This window comes from Equus caballus, chromosome 13 (genome assembly GCF_041296265.1).
Source record: "Equus caballus isolate H_3958 breed thoroughbred chromosome 13, TB-T2T, whole genome shotgun sequence".
In the NCBI taxonomy this organism is placed as follows: domain Eukaryota; kingdom Metazoa; phylum Chordata; class Mammalia; order Perissodactyla; family Equidae; genus Equus; species Equus caballus.
Window position 1 is genome coordinate 50553901 of NC_091696.1, and position 18569 is coordinate 50572469.

Below are 18569 nucleotides of genomic sequence, written 5' to 3' on the forward strand. Positions count from 1 at the left end.
AGGGTTTCCTCACTCTTAAATCATTAAAGATCTCAAGCTGGTCAACATCATTAGCCATTAGGTAGGGAAATGCAGATCAAGACCACAGTGAGATACCACTTCACATCCACTGGGGTGGCCATAATAAAAACATAGGCAATAACAGGCACTGGCGAGGATGTGGAGAAATCGGAGCCCTCATACACTGGCGGGAATGTAAAACAGTACAGTCTGGCAGTTCCTCAAATGGTTAAACATAGAGTACCATTTGACCTAGCAATTCCACTCATTTAAAACATTTAAATTTAAGTATGTCCATAATTAAATTTAAAAGATATGTCCAGGGGCCGGCCCCGTGGCTGAGTGGTTAAGTTCGTATGCTCCACTGCGGCGGCCTAGGGTCTCGCCAGTTTGAATCCTAGGCACAGATGTGGCACTGCTCGTCAAGCCATGCTGAGGTGGCATCCCACATGCCACAGTGAGAAGGACCTGCAACTAAGAATATACAACTATGTACTGGGGGGCTTTGGGGAGAAAAAGGGAAAAAAAAATCTTAAAAAAAATAAAATAAATAAATAAAACATATGTCCATACAGAAACTTGTACACTGATATTTATAGTAGCATTATTCTTAATATCCAAAATAAGTGGAAACAACCCAACTGTCCATCAACTGATGAATGGATAAACAACATGTGGTCTGTCTGTATGGTGGAATATTATTCAGTCATAAAAAGGAGTGAGGTATGATATGTGCTACAGTGTGGATGAACCTTGAAAACGTTAGGTTAAGTGAAAGAAGCCAGACACGAAAGACCATGTATAGTATGATTCCATTTATGTGAAATGTCCAGAACAGGCAAATTCATATGGACAGAAAGTAGTTGCCAGGAGCTGGGGGCAGGGAGAATGGGGAGTGACTACTAATGAGTCTGGGGTTTCTTTCTAGGGAGATAAACATGTTCTGGAATTAGATAGTGGTGGTGGTGGTTACACTACTTTGTGAATATACTAAAAAGCATTGAATTGTGCACTTTAACTGGGTGAATTATATCTCACTATAGCTGTTTTTAAAATATCTCCTGTTTCTTTCAGTACTTGTAGCTTTTATTTTCACTTTTATAGCCCATCTGGAATTTGTTTTAATAAGTGAGGGAGGAAATTGATCTTAATACCATGGCTTTAAATTAATGTGCTTTTCATATTTGATAATAGTATTTCCTCATGTTTTTCAAAAATGTCCTAGATATTTATGCACTTTTCTTTTTCCATATGAATTTTAGAATTAGCTTGAATAGTTAAAAGAAAATCCTGTTTGAGTTTTCACTGGGATCATGTTAAAAATATAGACTAATTTAGAGAATTTACATTTTTAACTATTTACTCCTCCTGTTCAAGGACATTTCCCCAAGCTTTCGGTATCCCTTTGTAACTATGTTTTATGTCCTTAGTAAATTTTTTTTAGTGTGTTTTGTAATTGGTAATTTTTATAAATGGTCTTATAAATAAGTTATTTTGTGAGTAGGTTATTGATATATACATAGTACAAAATTCAAAAGACACAAAGGTGTGTCCAGTGAAAAGCACAGCTCTGTCACTACTGTCCTCAGACTCTAGTCCCCTTTCTGTGGGAACCCCCTTAGCCAGTTTCTCGGGTCATTGCAGAGGTGTGTTGGCTTATGAGAATGATAAGCATGTGCATGCACACACATGTATTTAAACATCTTGGTAGCACATGGAATCACTGTTTTGGACCAGGTTTTTTTCCTTAATGTATCTTAGAGATAATTCATCGTCAGGACACGTTACACACAGAGTTGCTTCATTATTCTATGTTTGAGTGTTCCGTTACATATATGTAATTCTCTACTATGTCCTATATGTACTATATGTAATTACTATATGTAATTCTCTAATTCTCTACTGATAACTCTCCACTGGTCATTGGCCTGTGACACCTGGGAGGCCTCTACACTGGATCCTCATCTGGGGTGTCTGTATGGGCCTTCCTGTGACCCTGACATTGACAGTCAGTGGGAAGGGGTTAGCCCTTTTGTGACGGCCACTTTTTTTTAGAGTTTAGTTGTTGTTTTGAATAATTAAGTATTTGATTGAAAAGGTATCTATTGAGAAGGCTTGCTCTCAGCCTGGTCACCCTCCTGTATTCCCCTCCCCCTGCCTTCATAGGTCATCACAATTAGTTGCTTGGGTATCCTGCCAACAATTATATGAAAACAGTGGGGATGTACATCTTTCTTCTGCAAGGATATATGTTTTTCTGTATTCTGTCATTCACTTAATAGATCTTGGAGAGCTGGCTGTATCAGCATGTAGTTTCCTTGTTTGTTGTTTTTTTTATAGCCACGTGGTGGTGGTGGTGGTGGTGGTGGTGGTAGTAGTAGTAGGAGTGTGTCAGGAGGCACCATGGTTTGTTTACTATCCTCTGTAGATGGACATTTAGGGGGTTTCCAGGCATTTGCTGTTATAAAGAGTGTTATAATGTGTGGCTTTTCGTCTCTGTCTTTATATATAGGTTCAGGTGTATGCATAGAATAAAGTCCCCAGATGGAACTGCCGGACTAGAGGGTACGTGCGTCTGTAATCTTGACTGATAGGGCCAAATCACCTTCCACTGGGCTCAGGCCGCTTCCCGCTGCCCTGAGCGGTTTCCCCACAGGGTTACAACAAGTGCTGTCTGCAAGTTGCTCCTCGCAGTCATCCAGTGCAGTTCTGTTGGCATCTCTCCCTTCATCAGAGCTGGTGGTGATTGACCGTGGTTTGAACTGGAGCACAGCACAAAGTGGGGCCCTCTGATCAGGGAGTGTTGATTGAGTTCTGCTGGGCCTGCAGCAGTTCTGCGACTGCCTTCGCTTCATACCTGCGGATGGGCTCCAGCTCCGGTGTACACCACTCCAGGTGGGCTTCAGGGAGCTCCAGCCCCCCTCACCCCCACGTTGTGTCCCACAGGCGAGACTGTGGGAAGCTCCTCTGCTTATGTCAGCCCAGGTTTCCAGAGGCTGTGTGAACATCTCTTCGTTTGCAAGTTCAAAGTGGACCCAGAGAGGTTGAAGCTGGCAGCTAATCCCCAGAAGCTTTCTTTTCTTTCGTTCTTCTTCTTCTTTTTTGGTTAAATGCATTCATCTTAAAAGGAGTGCATATAATATTGTATGTGCAGTTTTAAAAAGAAAACAAAGTGAATACCCATTACCCAGTTTAAGAAATAGAAATTACTGGTCCCTTGAAGACCCTGTGTATCCCTCCCTGATGCATCCCCTTCTCTCTCCCAGAGGTAATTGCTGACCCGAATTTTCTGGTTTCTATTCCTTTGCTTTTCTTTATATTTCTGCACATATGTATGTATATATACACACATGTATGCACATTAATATCCACACACTGTTTGTTGAAATCATACTGTGTGTATTCTACTGGGACTTTGCTTTTTTGGGTCAACATTATGTTTTCTTAATAGTGTAGTTCGTTATTTTTCCCTGCTTATTCTGTTGTGTTAATGTCCCTTCATTTCTTTATGAATAATTGCTGACATATACCTAAGTGGAATTATTGGATCATTTGGTGTGCCCCAACTTAGTAAGATGCAGAATTATTTCCCGGGAAGGCATCGCCGCATACTCTGCCAGCAGCGTCTGCAGGTCCCCTTCGCTCCACACATCCCGTGCTTGGTGTTCTCAGACTTGTTAATCCTTGTAGGTAGGTGGGTGTTAAATGATATCTTGTGTCTGTGTATGTTTATAAGATATACATCAGAAAGTGCATAAACTACATGTACAGTTCAATGCAATAGCATTATCTGTAAGATTTATCCATGTCACTGTTCTGTAATATTCCATTGTATGAAAATACTACAGCTTATTTCTCCATCCTGGACTCAGACAGTTGGGTTGTTCCTAGTGCCTCACAGGGGCACACCTCCCCAGGTATGTAGCTAGGAGAGGAGGTGGTGGGGTTTTAGGGGCTGCCTTTGTGTTACATAATTGTGACTGTTTGCCAGTGTGGATCCTGATTTACGTTCCACCAACTATGTCTGAGAGCCCCACTGCGCAACATCCTCACCACCACTTGGGATTTTCAGACGTTTTAAATGTTTGTCAATTTGATGGTTACAAATGGTGTTTCAGTTGTGGTTTTAATTGCATTTTAATGGATTACTAATGAAGTTGAGCATTTTTCCCCCATAGTTTATTGGCTTTTTGTTTCTTTTTTCTGTGAAATGCTATTCATGTCTTTTGCCTGCATTTTTTTCTTCTGGATTGGTTGATTTTTTATTATGTATCTTTGTATGTATTCTTTATGGATACTAATCTTTTATCACTTAATCCTTTGTCAATTAATAATTGTTGCAAATACCTTCTCCCAGTTTGTGGTGCACCATTTCGCTCTCATCTTGGTGTCTGGTTTTTTTTTTTTTGATAACGGAAGTTCTTAATTTTAACTGAGTCAAATCTACCAATCGTCTCCTTTGTGGTTTGTCCCAGTGTTCTGCAAACTAAGGCCCATGGGTCAAATCAGCCTCATGGCCTGTTTCTGTAAACGAAGTTTTATTGGGGTACAGACACACCCATTCTTTCACTTGCTGTCTGTGACCACTTTCCTGCTACAGTGGCAGAGTTGAGCAGCTATGGGGCTCAGAAAGCCTAAAATATTTAATTTTTTTGTTTGTTTTGCTGAGGAAGATTCACCCTGAGCTAACATCTGTGCCTGTCTTCCTCTATTTTGTATGTGGGTTGCCGCCATGGCATGGCCACTGACGAGTGGTGTAGGTCTGTACTCAGGAACCGAACCTGGGCCGCCAAAGTGGAACATGCCCAACTTAACCACTAGGCTACAGGCCAGCCCCAGGAAGGCCTGAAATATTTAGTCTGCTCTTTACAGAAAATGTTTGCTAACCTCTGTTTACCCCATGGTCATAAAGATCTTCTACTTTTCTGTAAGAGTTGTTCCCTGATAGATTTCCACCAAACAGGAGTGTGAGCCTCTTCTTTGAAGCTTTATTCTTCTTCTCTTTGCTGGTAAACTTTCTCATGGGTGTGATTTTCCAGATTAGAAAAGAGTTGTGCACTAGCAACCACAGTTTAAAGAAGTAATTGCAAACATTTAAAGTCAGATTTCACATAAATATTGAATTTCTTATTTCTTTTGAAAAATTAAAAGTTCTGAGAGTCTTAGCCTACATCCCATGACAGCAACCATCTCTTTGAATATAGTAGCAGCTGCTGCCACCTAGAAATGGGGCTGCCCTCTGCAGTTTGCTGTAGTACCCATACTCTCAATTGCTCCTCATGCTGAGCCTATTAGTGCATTTCCCTTGCTGTTATTTTGGGTATAATAGAGTTCACTGTATTGATTGATTGTCTAGTGCTTAACCAACCTTGCGACCCTGAGGTAAACCTACTTGGTCATGGTATGGTATCGTTTTTACCTATTGCTGGCTTTGATTCACTAATGTTTATTAAGGACCTCCATGTCTGTGTTCATGAGGGATATTACTCTATTATTTTTATTCTGTGTGTGTAAACTCTTTGTCAGATTTTGATATTAGGGTTATGCTGTCCTCACAGAACTTGTAGGGAAATATTCCCTCTTTTTCTGTTTTCTGAAAGAGTTTGTGTAAAGATTGGTGTTATTTCTTCCCCATATGTTTGATCGACTCCACCAGAAAAATTCTGGGCCTGGAATTTTGTTTGTGGAAACATTTTTGGAAAGAAATTCAATTTCTTTATTAGATATAAAGCAATTCAGAATTTCTGTTTCATCTGCTGTCACTTTGGATGAATTTCATTTTTTCAAGGTCCATTTCATCCAGGTTGTCAAATTTCTTGGCATAAATTTGTTCATGTTTCATTATTGTCCTTTTAAAGTCTGTAGAATTTCTGATGATAACTCCACCTTCGTTCCTGATGTTGGTAATTGGTGTTCTCTCTTTTCTTCCTGATCAGTCTTGCTAGGCATTTATCAATTTTGTTGGTCTCTTTCAAGAATGAACTTTGGCATTGTTAATTTCTCCACTCTTTGTCTGTTTTCTGTTTCATTGTTTTCTGCTGTTTATTTTTTCCTCCCTTCTACTTTATTTGGGCTGACTTTGTACTTCTTTTTTCTAAGGTGAAACCCTAGGACATCAATTTTAGTCTTCTTTTTTAAGATAAGCACTTAAAGCTGTAAGTTTCCTGCTATGTGCCTCTCTATGTGTGTCCCACAACTTTTAATCATTCAGTTTGAAATACTATCTAATTTTCCTTGTGATTTCTTCTTTGTCCCATGGATGATTTAGAATCTGTTGTTTACTTTCCAGATACTTGGGTTTTCCTAAATAGGTTATTGTTGTTGATTCTGATTTAATTCTGTTGTATTCAGAGTGCTTGTTTGGTATGATTTCAGTCCTTGTAGGTTTATTGAGACTGTGGCCCACTTTGTGGTCTGGGTGGATGTACCAGGTACACTTGGAAAGGATGTATTCTTTTCAAGAAAAACTGTATTTTGGGTTTTTAAAATAAATTTCCATTAAGTCAAAGTGTTTTATACTGTAGTTCAGATGATCTGTGTCTTGATTTATTTTATTTTTTGATGTACTTCTATCAGTTCTTGAGAAAAGAGTGTTAAATCTCCAATTATGATTGTGGAATTGCTTTTTCTTCCTTAAATTCTTTCAGTTTTAACTTCATGTATTTTGAAGCTCTGTTATTAGACAAACACATTTGTGGTTGTTTCCCCGATGAATTGTATCTTTTATCAATCTGAAATGTCCTTTTTTTCTGGTAATGCTTTTAATTTTGAAGTCTGTTTTATCTAATGTGAATATGGCCACTCCAGCCTCTTTATGCTTGCTTTTTGCATAGTGTTATCTGTTTCCATCCATTTAGTTTCAGCATGTCTGTGTCTTTCTATTTAAAGTGATTGTTTTGTAGACAGGATTTAATTAGGTCTTGCTCTATGAATTCCTACAGTCTTTGCCTTGTTTAGTTTATTAACATAAAATGAAATGATTGATATAGTTGGATTTGTCTCTACTGTTTTATTATTTGTCCCCTCTTATTTTCCCCTCTCTTCTTCCTTTCTGGCCTTCTTTTGGATCAAGTAAATATTTTTTGGAATTCCCTTTTAGTTTATCTAATTTTTTTTTTAGCTATAACTCTTGCATCTTTTTTTAGTGCCTACTCTGGTAAGTGCAATATTCATCCTTAACTTTTCATAGTCTTTAGATTATGTTTAGAATTAGTATTGTAATACTTTGTATAAAATGTAAAAACCTTGCAAATATATGGGTTCATTTCCTCCCTCCACCCCATCCTTTATGTACAGTTGTCACATGCATCGCATGTACATGTGTTATAAACCCAAGACAGTATTTTAATTTTGTTTTTTTCTGAGGAGGATTAACCCTGAACTACTGCTCCCAATCCTCCTCTTTTCGCTGAGCTAACATCCATGCCCACCTTCCTCTACTTTATATGTGGGATGCCTACCACAGCATGGTGTGCCAAGTGGTGCCATGTCTGCACCTGGGATCTGAACCGGCGAACCCTGGGCCACTGAAGCAGAACATGCACAGTTAACTGCTGCGCCACCGGGCCGGACCCTAATTTTTTTTTTAAGATTTTTAAGTTTTTTTCCTTTTTCTCCCAAAGCCCCCCAGTACATAGTTGTGTATTTTTTAGTTGTGAGTCCTTCTACTTGTGGCATGTGGGATGCCACCTCAGCATGGCTTGATGAGCGGTGCCACGTCTGCGCCCAGGATTTGAACTGGCGAAACCCTGGGCCACCAAAGCAGAGCCCGCAAACTTAACCACTCCCCACCGGGCCAGCTCCAGTATTTTAATTTTTGTTTTAAACTGTCGTATATCTTTTAAAGAAATTAAGAGAAAAATGCTTGTGTATTTACCTCGGTTAACATTTGTGATGCTCTGCATTCCTTCTTGAAGATCCAAGTTTCCGTCTGATATCATTTGCATTCAGCATGAAGAGCTGTAGATTTGTTTCAGTGCGGTGAAGATGTTGTACCATTGTCTTCCAACCTCCATTATTTCTGGTGAAAACTTAGCTGTCATTCAGATTATTTTTCTCCTGTGTAATGTGGTGTTTTCTCTGGCTGCTTCTAAGATATTCTTTTTATACAGCAATTTGGTTTTCAGCAGTTTGACTGTGATGTGCCTAGATTTTTTCTTTGAATTTATCCTGCTGGTGGTTCATTGAGCTTTTTGAATCTGTAAATTGTTTTTAACCATCTTTAGGAAACGTTTTCAGTCATTTCTTCAATATTTTTTCTGCTACATTCTCATTCTCTTCTCCTTCTAGGACTCCAATTACATGTATGTTAAAGTTTTTTCTCTTGTCTCAGATTTGCTTGAGACCCTGTTTATTTTTAATCTTTTTTTTTCTGTTTCACATCAAATAATTTCTATAGACCTATTTTCAAGTTCACAGACTTTGCTCTGAGGTCTCCGGTCAGTTATGAAGCCTTGCAGTTAATTTTTAAATTTCAGATGCTGTATTTTTTGTAGCTACAGTTTTCACTTGGTTCTTCTATTGTGGTTTATGTCTCTGAGATTTTCCATCTTTGCTTTCATTTTGACTACATTTTACTTCATGTCGTGTAGCATTTTTATAATGCCTGTTTTAAAACCCTTGTTTTCTGATTCCAGCATGAGGATCTTCCTGCCACTCGTCTCCATTGATTGACATTTCTCTTGAGCAGGGTCACATTTTCCTGTTTCCCCGTATGTCAGGTAACTTTTTATTCTACCCTGGACATTGTGAATATTACCTTGTGGAGTCTCTGGATTCTGTTATATTCCACTGAAGAGTTGTTGTTTTTAGGTGGGCTGTTAACCTGATTGGACCCCCGCTGCAAGCCCTTTCTCTTAGGCAGCAGTTCAGTTCTTTTATCTTAGTGGGGCTGCTTGCAGTTTGCCCCACATGTGTGTGGTTCAGGGGGTTGGCCAGAGACTTAGAAGAATTTATTCACAGAATTTGGGACTCCCTTTCTCTGACTTTCTCCTTTCTGGGATTCCCCTTTACTTTTCAGCTTCTATGGTTACCCCAATCTCTCTTCTGGTTCTTCAGGCCAGAAAAAGTGCACATTGTGTATGTTTTCTCTTGGAGTTGTAGCCATGCTTCACTGAGCCTGCCTTCGTTCTGTGCTGTTCCCTCCTTCCTGTTGTTGACTCTCCTCCAGCATCTGGCTGCTTTTGTTGATTGTCCAGAGCCTTCAGGTGGCCTCTTTGTTGTTGTTCCTAAGTTCATGGTTGTTATCCACAGAAGGTTTGGTTGGTAGACTATACCTCAGCCATACAGGAAGTAACCTCTGGGTAGGAGAGTTAAGACGAAAAGTAAAATAGTTCTTACCTGTATAACGCTTGGTAAAATGGGAGAGTGTCTGTTTGGGATATGTAATTCCAGAGAAGCAATCAGCATACTTCTCACAGCTTAAAATATTAAGTGTGTCTGTATCTGTAGTGCGTAACTGAAGATGCAGTTGAAGTGAAACTGTAGTAAGAACTAGGGCTGATATATGGGAAAGATGGGTGATTAAAGGAAAAGCAAAAGAACCTACCCAGTGTGTTTTGACTCATTTGCCTTACTTGGTGGCCCCTGTAGGCAGTCATATTTTCAATTCCTGCTTACTTGTCAAAAAATGGCCTGTAGGACCGCTGTGCCGTCCACTGGCTGACCGAGTGTGCTTCAGCTTGAGCATAGTGATGTTTATGTTGATAAAAAGTTTCATGATTGTAAAAAGAGCTGCCTCCCCACTAGATGCTTTGGCATACCAAGAAATATGGATGTTCTTGCCTTCAGAGAATTTGATACTGAGACATATAAGCTTGTTCCGGCCCTAATTTGGTGAGATAAGTTATGCATTAAGAAAAAGTTAATAGTAGAAGAAATGCCACAGACTGGCTTATAACAGCAGTTTTAAGTGAGCAGCATAGAAAATAAATGATCTGAATTCATAGTAGGGAGAGATTATTGCAAGCTTCAGGGAATGGGGAGGCCTGAGGGAAGAGAGGGTTTCATGCTGGGTCCTGAAGCATTTAGGTAGAAAGAAGGGATGTGGTTGTAGGTAGAGGAAGGAGCATGAGGACTGGTGCGTGCGCACACGCGTGTGTGGTGTCAGATTCAAACTATTAGTGCTTCCTATTTTGTGCGACCCCAAACCACCAAATAGATTAACACTTAGACATTGTAGCCTCACACTGAGGTTTGTGGTTTTTCCCATAGGGTATGGGGGAAACATGAAGACAGATACCATGCTGATACTGTGTTTGTTTCTGGGTCAGGCAGATTTATTGAGCTATTGGTTTATTCTTGAAAGTCAGTGTAGAAAGTTCAGTTACCTGAAATCAAACCTACTCTTAATAGCACTGTTTATTAATGTAATCTTGGAATTATGATGGAAAGTCTTCAAGTCCTGGTTTGAAATATGGATTGCTTATTTTTTCCATTTTCCTGACTATGAGGACTTATATTGCTCCCATGATAAACAATATATTAAATCCTTTCAAAAGTATTCTGAGTATTAAGTGGGAAAAAGACGAAAGGAATAGAAAAAATAAAATATGAAAAAATTGTGTTTCATCTTGGAGTGAGGAAGGCCTGTAAAAATAAAAGACTAATTTCCTTAATATATAAAGAGCTCTTACAAATCAATGAGAGAAAGATGGAAATGTAGTAGAAAAATAATCAGAGGATATCAACAGTCCATTAACAAAAAAGGAAATAGAGAATATTTTAAAATATGGATAGATGCTCCATCTTGCTCGTAATAAGAGAAATGTAAATGAACACTACAGTAAAATTTTTACCTGATCCATAGGCAAAGATCCCAGTTTCATAACAGTACCATCTTGGTCTTGGCAGGAGTGTGGGGTGATCTGCACTCTCTTATGTTGCTGATGGGAATGTAAACTGATACAGTTTCTCTGGAGGGTGACTTGACAACATCAACCACAGTTTAACCTGGATATAACCTTGAACCTAGTAATTCCACTTCTAGATATATATATTAGGATGCATCCTCGTGGGTAAATGAAATGACTTATGTACAAGAATATTCCTTAGAGTGCTATTTTTTGTTTTGAAACATTTTATTTTGAAGTAATTTCATCCTTTACAGAGATGTACAAAAATAGTACACAGGGTTCCCTTCCCCTTCACTTTGTTTCCACTACTATTAATATCTTACATAACCATGGTACAATTATTGAAAACTGAAATAACATCGATACATTACTAAGTATTCTGCCAGTCTTACTTGTCTAGCCAGTTTCCCATTGCTGTCCTTTTTCTGGTCCAGGACCCTACATTGCTCGTGGTGGTTGTGTCTCCTCCATTCAGTGATGGTTCCTCAGTCTGTGTTTTTCCTGCAGGACCTTGACGCTTTGGAAGAGTACTGGCCAGTTATTTTATAGGATGTCCCTTAATTAGGGTTTGTCTGCTCTTTCCTTCTGATTAGATTGAGATGCGTTTTTGGCAAGAACACAACAGAAGGGAGGCTGTGCCCTCTCACCTCACGAGGAGTGGCAGGATGTTGACACATCTTATTCTTGAGGATGGTATCTGTGGTCACTTAGTTAAGGGGTATCTGCCACTTTCTCCAGGGTAAACTACTGTTTCTCTTTAAAATCAGTATCTTGTGGGGGATACTTTGAGATTATGCAAATATTCTGTTTCTGGTGGACGTTTCAACATCCATCAACAGTTTATACCTGTCACGATTACTACTGTGCTTGCCTGATGGTGATTGTCTAGTTCCATCATTCCTTGTACATTTATAAACTGTAATTCTGCCGTAAGGAAGAGTTCCTTCCATCTCCCCATTTGTGTGGACTAATAGATATTTATTTGATTCGCCAGTTTACAATCCATTGCTGTCATTATCTCATTGCTCAGATTGTCCTAGATTTTACCATTGGGAGAACCTTCTGGTTTGAGCCTGTCCTCTTGGTGCCCCTCTCCTTTCTGAGTCCTTCATCACTGTCTGGCGCCACAAGGTATTGAGGCTCATCTTGTATGTTCTCCAGTGGCCCTGGTTCCTTTCATTGGAGAACAGTGTTTACAAACCAAGCTCTGGGTGCCAAGAAGGAGGACCACCCACTCGTTTGCCCAGGACCAAGATGTCCCCTGGAACATGGGCCTTTCAAGTGGACAGTTCTGGGCTCGTCGCTTTCCCTGGTGCCAGGTGTACTCATTGCTACTGGAGTGTCATTGCTTCTAGGCCTGTCAGTGGATAGTGTGTACTCACCCACACAGTGACGCATGTCGGTATTCCCTTCTATGTTTGATGTCTATAGATCTGAAAATTCTCGAGTTCATACTGATGTCTCTGATTCCAGTGCAGCACCACAGGGTTCGTCCTGCCTCCCACTTTGCTTATTTGTTATTCCTTTCTCCTGACTTGGGATCCACAATGTACTTACTTGCTTGATCTTAGGATATACATAAAGCGATTGGAATCGCTCACAATTGTGCTACAATAATTGTATGCAGTTCTTTTGGAGGTTAGCTTTACAGTATACAGTCAAAGACCATTTTCTGAAGTTACTTAGGTTCTTGTCGTCTTTCAGGGTGGTCGTGTTTGTGATACAGTTATGCACATTTGTTGCTGTTTGTATTTTTTTATGTTCCTGACACACCCTGGTTGTTCTTAATTATTTACTTTTTGCATATGTGAAACATTACCATGGTTCGAAGAGTCAGAGATGTGCAATAAGGTATCCTCAGAACGTCACATTCCCCTCAGCTCTGCTACCCCGTCCCCAATCCCCCATTCTTTCCACTGTTCCTACGTACTCGTTATGGGTTGAATTGTGTCCCCCAAAAGATGTTGAAATCCTAACACACAGCACCTGTGATGTGACCTTATTTGGAAACAGGGTCTTTGCAGATGATCAAGTTAAGATGAGGTCGTTAGAGTGGACCCTAATCCAGTTTGACTGGGTCCTTCTAAAAAGGGGAAATTTGGACACAGAGACAGACACGCACAGAGGGAAGACGTGAAGACACAGGGAGGAGACGGCCGTCTACAAGCTGCGGAGTGCCTGAGGCCACAGAAGCCGGGGGAGAGGAACACAGCAGAGTTTTCCTCGCAGCTTCAGAAGAAACCAGCCCTGCCAATGCTTTGATCTTGGACTTTTAGCCTCCAGACCCGTGAGATGATACAGTTCTGTTGTGTAAGTAGCCCAGTCTATGGGGCTTTGCCGTGACAGCCCCAGGAAACTAACACACACCCTTTGTAGGCCACCAGTTTCTTATGTTTTGAATTGTGTGCCCCAAAAAGATATGTGTAAGTCCTCACTTCTGGTACCTGTGAATGTGACCTTATTTGGAAATAGAGCCATTGTAGATGTAATAAGAGCAGGTCATCTTGGATTGGAATGAGCCCCAGATCCAGTGTAACTGGTGTTTTATAAGAAGATAGAAATTTGGACACGGAGGAGACACACACAGGGAAGAGAAGGTGGTGTGATGACAGAGGCCGAGATTGGAGTGAGGCAGCTACAAGCCAAGGAGTGCCAGCTATTGCTGACACCAACAGAGGCCAGGAGAGAGGTGTGGATGGACTCCCTTAGAGCTTCCGGAAGGAACCAGCTCTGCCAACACCTTGATTTTGGACTTCTGGCCCCCGAAACTGTGAGAGAATAAATTCCTGTTGTTTGCAGCCGCCCAGTTTGTGGTCCTTTGTTACAGTAGCCCTAGGAAGCGAATGCACAATCTCATTAGTTTCTGGTTTATACTTCCTGTGTTTCTTTTGCACAAATGAGCAGAAACATGGATATTTTCCTGTATCCCTGTCTTTCTTCATGAAGGAAACATGCAGTAGATAACTCTTTAGCACTTTGGAGTATTGTTTTTAACAGCACAAGACTGGAAGCGGTTTAAACATCCATCAATTGAGCACTAGTTAAATACTTAGAGCCATTAAAATGGGATATTAGGAGTTTGTTAAAAAGAATAAGCAACTCTGTAGGTACTAATTCAGAATGATTTCTAAGATGTGTTCTTGATTAAAATACTTATACATGGAAGATTGGAAGTAAAAAAGTATGCTGGCCATAAATCAGACATCTAGGGGCAGGTTTAGAACAGGTAGTTTATGGAGGTCTCAAAATACTGAAAGCTCTTAGCCTCAGAGTTTAGATTTACATGATTTCTGGTTTCCATCTGGAGGGGGATGGTTTTTAGCTGAGAGAAACAATGAGGGGATGCAACCTGTTCTTTTCCGAGGGCTCAAAAGACACACGTGAGGAAAGGACTTTGTCAGCAGAGCAAGGGTGGGACAGGAAGTGAGGATAGATCATCAGTTCAGTACATTCTGCTGCCTTTGTGCAAATGGAGTGGATCGAGTAAAATTTACCAACGAGGAAGAAGACCAGCATCTCTTATTTCTTTTTTTCTTTTTGGAGGAAGATTAGCCCTGAGCTAACTGCGGCCAATCCTCCTCTTTTTGCTGAGGAAGACTGGCCCTGAGCTAACATCCGTGCCCATCTTCCTCTACTTTATATGTGGGACACCTACCACAGCATGGCTTGACAAGCGGTGCCATGTCCACACCCAGGATCCAAACTGGCGAACCCCAGGCTGCCGAAGTGGAACGTGCGTACTTAACCGCTGCGCCACCAGGCCAGCCCCGGCATCTCTTCTTGAAGGTGTGATGTGTTATCTCATGTTTTGGGGGCTTGTGAACAGGAACTTAGAAAGCACTCCCTCTGTGCTAAGACCGAGCTTGATGGTGTAGGGAGAGGGGATGGGGACACCCCAATGTTGATGACCATACAGGTGGGGGTGTGAGGGGCGTGAGGGGCGTCAGCGGCGTCAGCAAACCCGCTGGGTGGGGCCGAAGGAGGTGGGATTCCAGACGTTTAAGGGGCTGTCTGGTGGAGGGCCTGGAGTACCAGCTGAAGGAAGCATTTAGAGTTGATGAGGTTGCATTCAGGGGTAGGTCCTCCGAAATCGGGGAAATAGCAAGATGGAATTGGCGTCAGAAGATTAACGTGTAGAAATTTATGGGACAGGTCAGAGGAAACAGCGCTGCAGCAGGGAGACCAGCTCAGAGGTGTGTGGGGACAAGGGAGTGGACGGAAGAGTCAGGGGAGACCCTTGTGGCTGGAGGTGGGGCAGGGACCGTGATAAGTGCTACCTACATATCACTGCTGGAAGAAGACTCTGGAAGACCACACCTCTGTCCTTTCCTGTGGCCATGGAATAGGGAGTGGCTGCTGAGTGAAACGTAGTAAGAGGAGTATTAGGTGTGAACATTTCTAAAATGCTTTCAGTGTTTGCGGAGCCCGCTCGTGTGGAGATGTGGCCAAGAACACTGTCAATCCGTGATCCTTGGGCTTTCTACTCATCTCTCTTCTGGAGGAACTCCTTCATCCCTCCTGAATCTGCTGGCCCAAACTTACACTCTTGTCGGTACATCTGGAGTCATCGTGTTCCACAGAGAAGTTAATCCAGATCCCGTCCTGAGGCTGAGCCCGGGTCTCCCTTCCCTCAAACATCTTTCCTTATTCCAGTCTCACTGGTGTCTTCCCCAAAGCCGTGCAGTGCTTTAAAGTACAGGGTCCCAACTTCTGTGGGGACCTGCTTGTGTCTCCAGATGCGTCTGTGAGCGCTGTCCCCGGGTGGGGAGGCAGCGTGGGAGCTTGCCCACGGTCTGCTGGCCAAGTTCCCTCCTGCAGTTGCTCTCCACCTGGGGTAGGGGATGGGCTAGGGGCGCAGGGACTTGATCCCCGGCCTGGTGCAGACTGTTCGTTAAACTCTCTAACCAAATGTCGTTTAATTCCAGAAGAAATCCCCCAGGTTTTCTGTTTTGTTTTTAACTGTATGGATAAAGTGAACAGTGCAATTAGGCCCAGAGAATTAAACGTTTAGACTGTTTGGAAATTGAGTATTTTCTGAATTGGGGTAGATGTTTTTAAGCTATTTTCCATAGAAGCAAAGGCTAATGTCATGTTATTTATAAATCCAGGAATAAGCTTAAAGAAAAGGAAAGTTTTTATACCTTATAGGAATGTCAAGTCGATATGTTGATTTTTAAAACCTTCCAAGTTATTTCTGGACGTTCTAGATCATTCTGTCCATTCCACACGTGTAATACTTAACAGGCAGCTATAGTTCATTAAGATCTAGACTTCACATGGAGTATCTTGCATGTATGACCTGTATCCTTGAAAGCATCAGGCATGAAGCACCTGCTGACTGACACCGGTCCTGGAGTTGGGAGAGTGATGCTGTCCTGAGGGGTCGCTAGTAAGGACTGGTTCCTGCTGGTTAGTGTGGAGGTATCTGCATGCGCTTCTGTAGCATCCGAAGGCAGACGGTGCGTCTGTCAACCACAGCAGGCTGGGGACAGCAGTGTCAAATGGATGGGTTTCCCTTCTGTGCTCGCAGCAGTTCCTTGGTCCGCTGTGCTGAGGGGAGGTTACAGAAAACCAACACGAGACAGTGTGAGGCCCCTTCCTGGTTACGGGGGACAGAGATCATGCACTGCTTTTCAGTCTTTAAATACACTAATTTTTTTAAAACTCTGACAGTTTTGGGCAAAAAAGGAAAATAATCAACAATGATTCTTTAGAAGATGGTGAGTCTGTTTCAGAATATTAATGTTTGAAAATTTGGATCCTCTTAGAGGATAGTTCTTCTCCGTTTTTTCATGATAGTTACACAGTAAAGAAGGCTGGCCTAGTGTTATTCAAGCTCCTGTAGGGACTTGAGCATCGAGGCATGTTTGAGTTTGGGGGTTTTGTACAAGATCTTACCGGGGAGCATATGTGGGAAGTGGTGTCAGAAGGGCGCTGCCCGCCTCCCACAGCTCTGCCTCTGAGTTCTGATACTTTCTTGCTATTTGACCTGATGAAGATTTGTTGCCGAAACTTCAAGCTGAAACATCAGCCAGCTGTGCAGTGTTCATTCACTTCTGATTTCTCCGGGGTGACACTGGATCTTTTGAGCAACAGCCTGCCTTAGAGAATTCCACATTAGTATCTGCGAGACTGACTGTTAGTGAACAAATTAGGATATTCTGTTTCTGATGTCATATTCATTCTCGTGCTTTCTGCGTGTGTATCTTTTCAGGAAAACCAGTTGTGTGTCCTCAGAGGACCCCAGCCCAGTTCAGGAGCCCCAGGCTCAGCCTGGCTTCGAACTTCCATGTTGGACGGCCGTTCAGCTCACAAGCTGCTGAGGACCGGGAGGAGGAGCCCCTGCACACCATCATCAGCAGCACAGAGACCGTGCAGGGTACTGTGTTCAGCCACATTGGGGTCTGGGAAGTCTTAGCTCGTTGCTGGCTCCTGAGGGGCAGTTTTTGAGGTAGAATCAATGATTGACGGAGCCACCCACTTGCTTCAGGCGAAGGAGGGTCTTGGTTGGAGGGAGGGTTCCCCAAAACAATGCATCCCTCCATTTCTGTCTTCACAAGGAACTTCTGACCTCCATCCTGGTGTGTCTTGCCCCCTCTGGTGGTTACTCGTGAGTTTGCAGCAGGGCACCTTCTCTGGTGATTCATGGCACATCTGCTAACAATCATGGAGCAGGACGCAAACTCAGTATTGGCCCTGCCAGTACAGGACTGCGCTCTGGAGTTGTTCTTTCATTCCTGAGAAGGAGAGAGAGGCAGTCTTTGGAGCCAGTCTTGAAGTGGGTCCATTTCTGGCTTTCACATGAGACAACAGAATCTTTGGGGTTTAGGTTAAGAAGAGAAGTGAGGTTTTCTTGTTCCTTTGCTTTCTAAGTAATTAATTTGGAAACCACTGTTTGGAAGAGTAGAATCCAGGGTCTGGTTGCTGGAGCCCCCAATTCTCACGACCAGACACAGTCCCTTGAGGGAGCCCAGACACAAGGCGTGCAGGCCTCAGCAGTGGGAGGTAGGGGAGAGTTCCCTGTGCCCTTTCTGTGGAGAGGGAGGGAACCACTTGGTTTGTTCCACCCCGAGACCTCCTGCCCGAGAGCCCAAGAGAGTTGGTTTCTTTCTTTCTTTTTTGTTCACTCTTTTGGAAAATGTTTGAAACTCGTTACCTTAAACATTCTTTTGAATGTTTCATAGCATATTCTTCCATGAAAATAGAAATTAAACTTTATTGGTTTGTCTGTGATTCATTACTAGGTTCCGTTTCCAAACACGAGTTCCAGGCTGAGACAAAGAAGCTTCTGGACATTGTTGCCCGTTCCTTGTACTCAGAAAAAGAGGTGCAGTACCTGTTAATCACGCTTAGGTTTCTTCTGGCAAAACTATCTTTACACTATTCTGGGGAAATGCCAGATAGTGTATTAGCTGCGAGAATGCATTAAATTTGGACAAGTCCCAATCCTACCTACCAGTGAGAGTATTTTTACCAAAATTTGTTTGGGTTTCATGGACAAATATATCCAGATGATTCTTTAAGCCAGGTTGACTCTTGGAATTAATGAATTTTGCTGGTAATTTAGAAATCCCCCAGGTATTGGCTTGGGGGCCTGTCTGAGATCCATTTCTGTGGCGTTGTCGATGTACTTCTTGAAGCTCTCTGTTTACTCGCCTTGTCACCTGGCCCATCACCTGGCATACCCATGGTCTATTGGGGTGTTGGGGCTGGAGG

The 18569-nt window shown here is 42.1% G+C and overlaps 1 protein-coding gene across 1 annotated transcript in view; it reads left to right on the forward strand.

Annotated features, from left to right (window-relative positions):
• Positions 1–18569, forward strand: part of TRAP1 (TNF receptor associated protein 1) — a 54719-nt gene that overhangs the window by 11312 nt on the left and 24838 nt on the right. Inside the window, exons 2-3 of the mRNA XM_005599008.4 lie at positions 17068–17232; positions 18098–18180. Of these exons, the coding sequence (XP_005599065.3) occupies positions 17068–17232; positions 18098–18180 (248 nt within the window). The remainder of the gene's footprint in view (positions 1–17067; positions 17233–18097; positions 18181–18569) is intronic.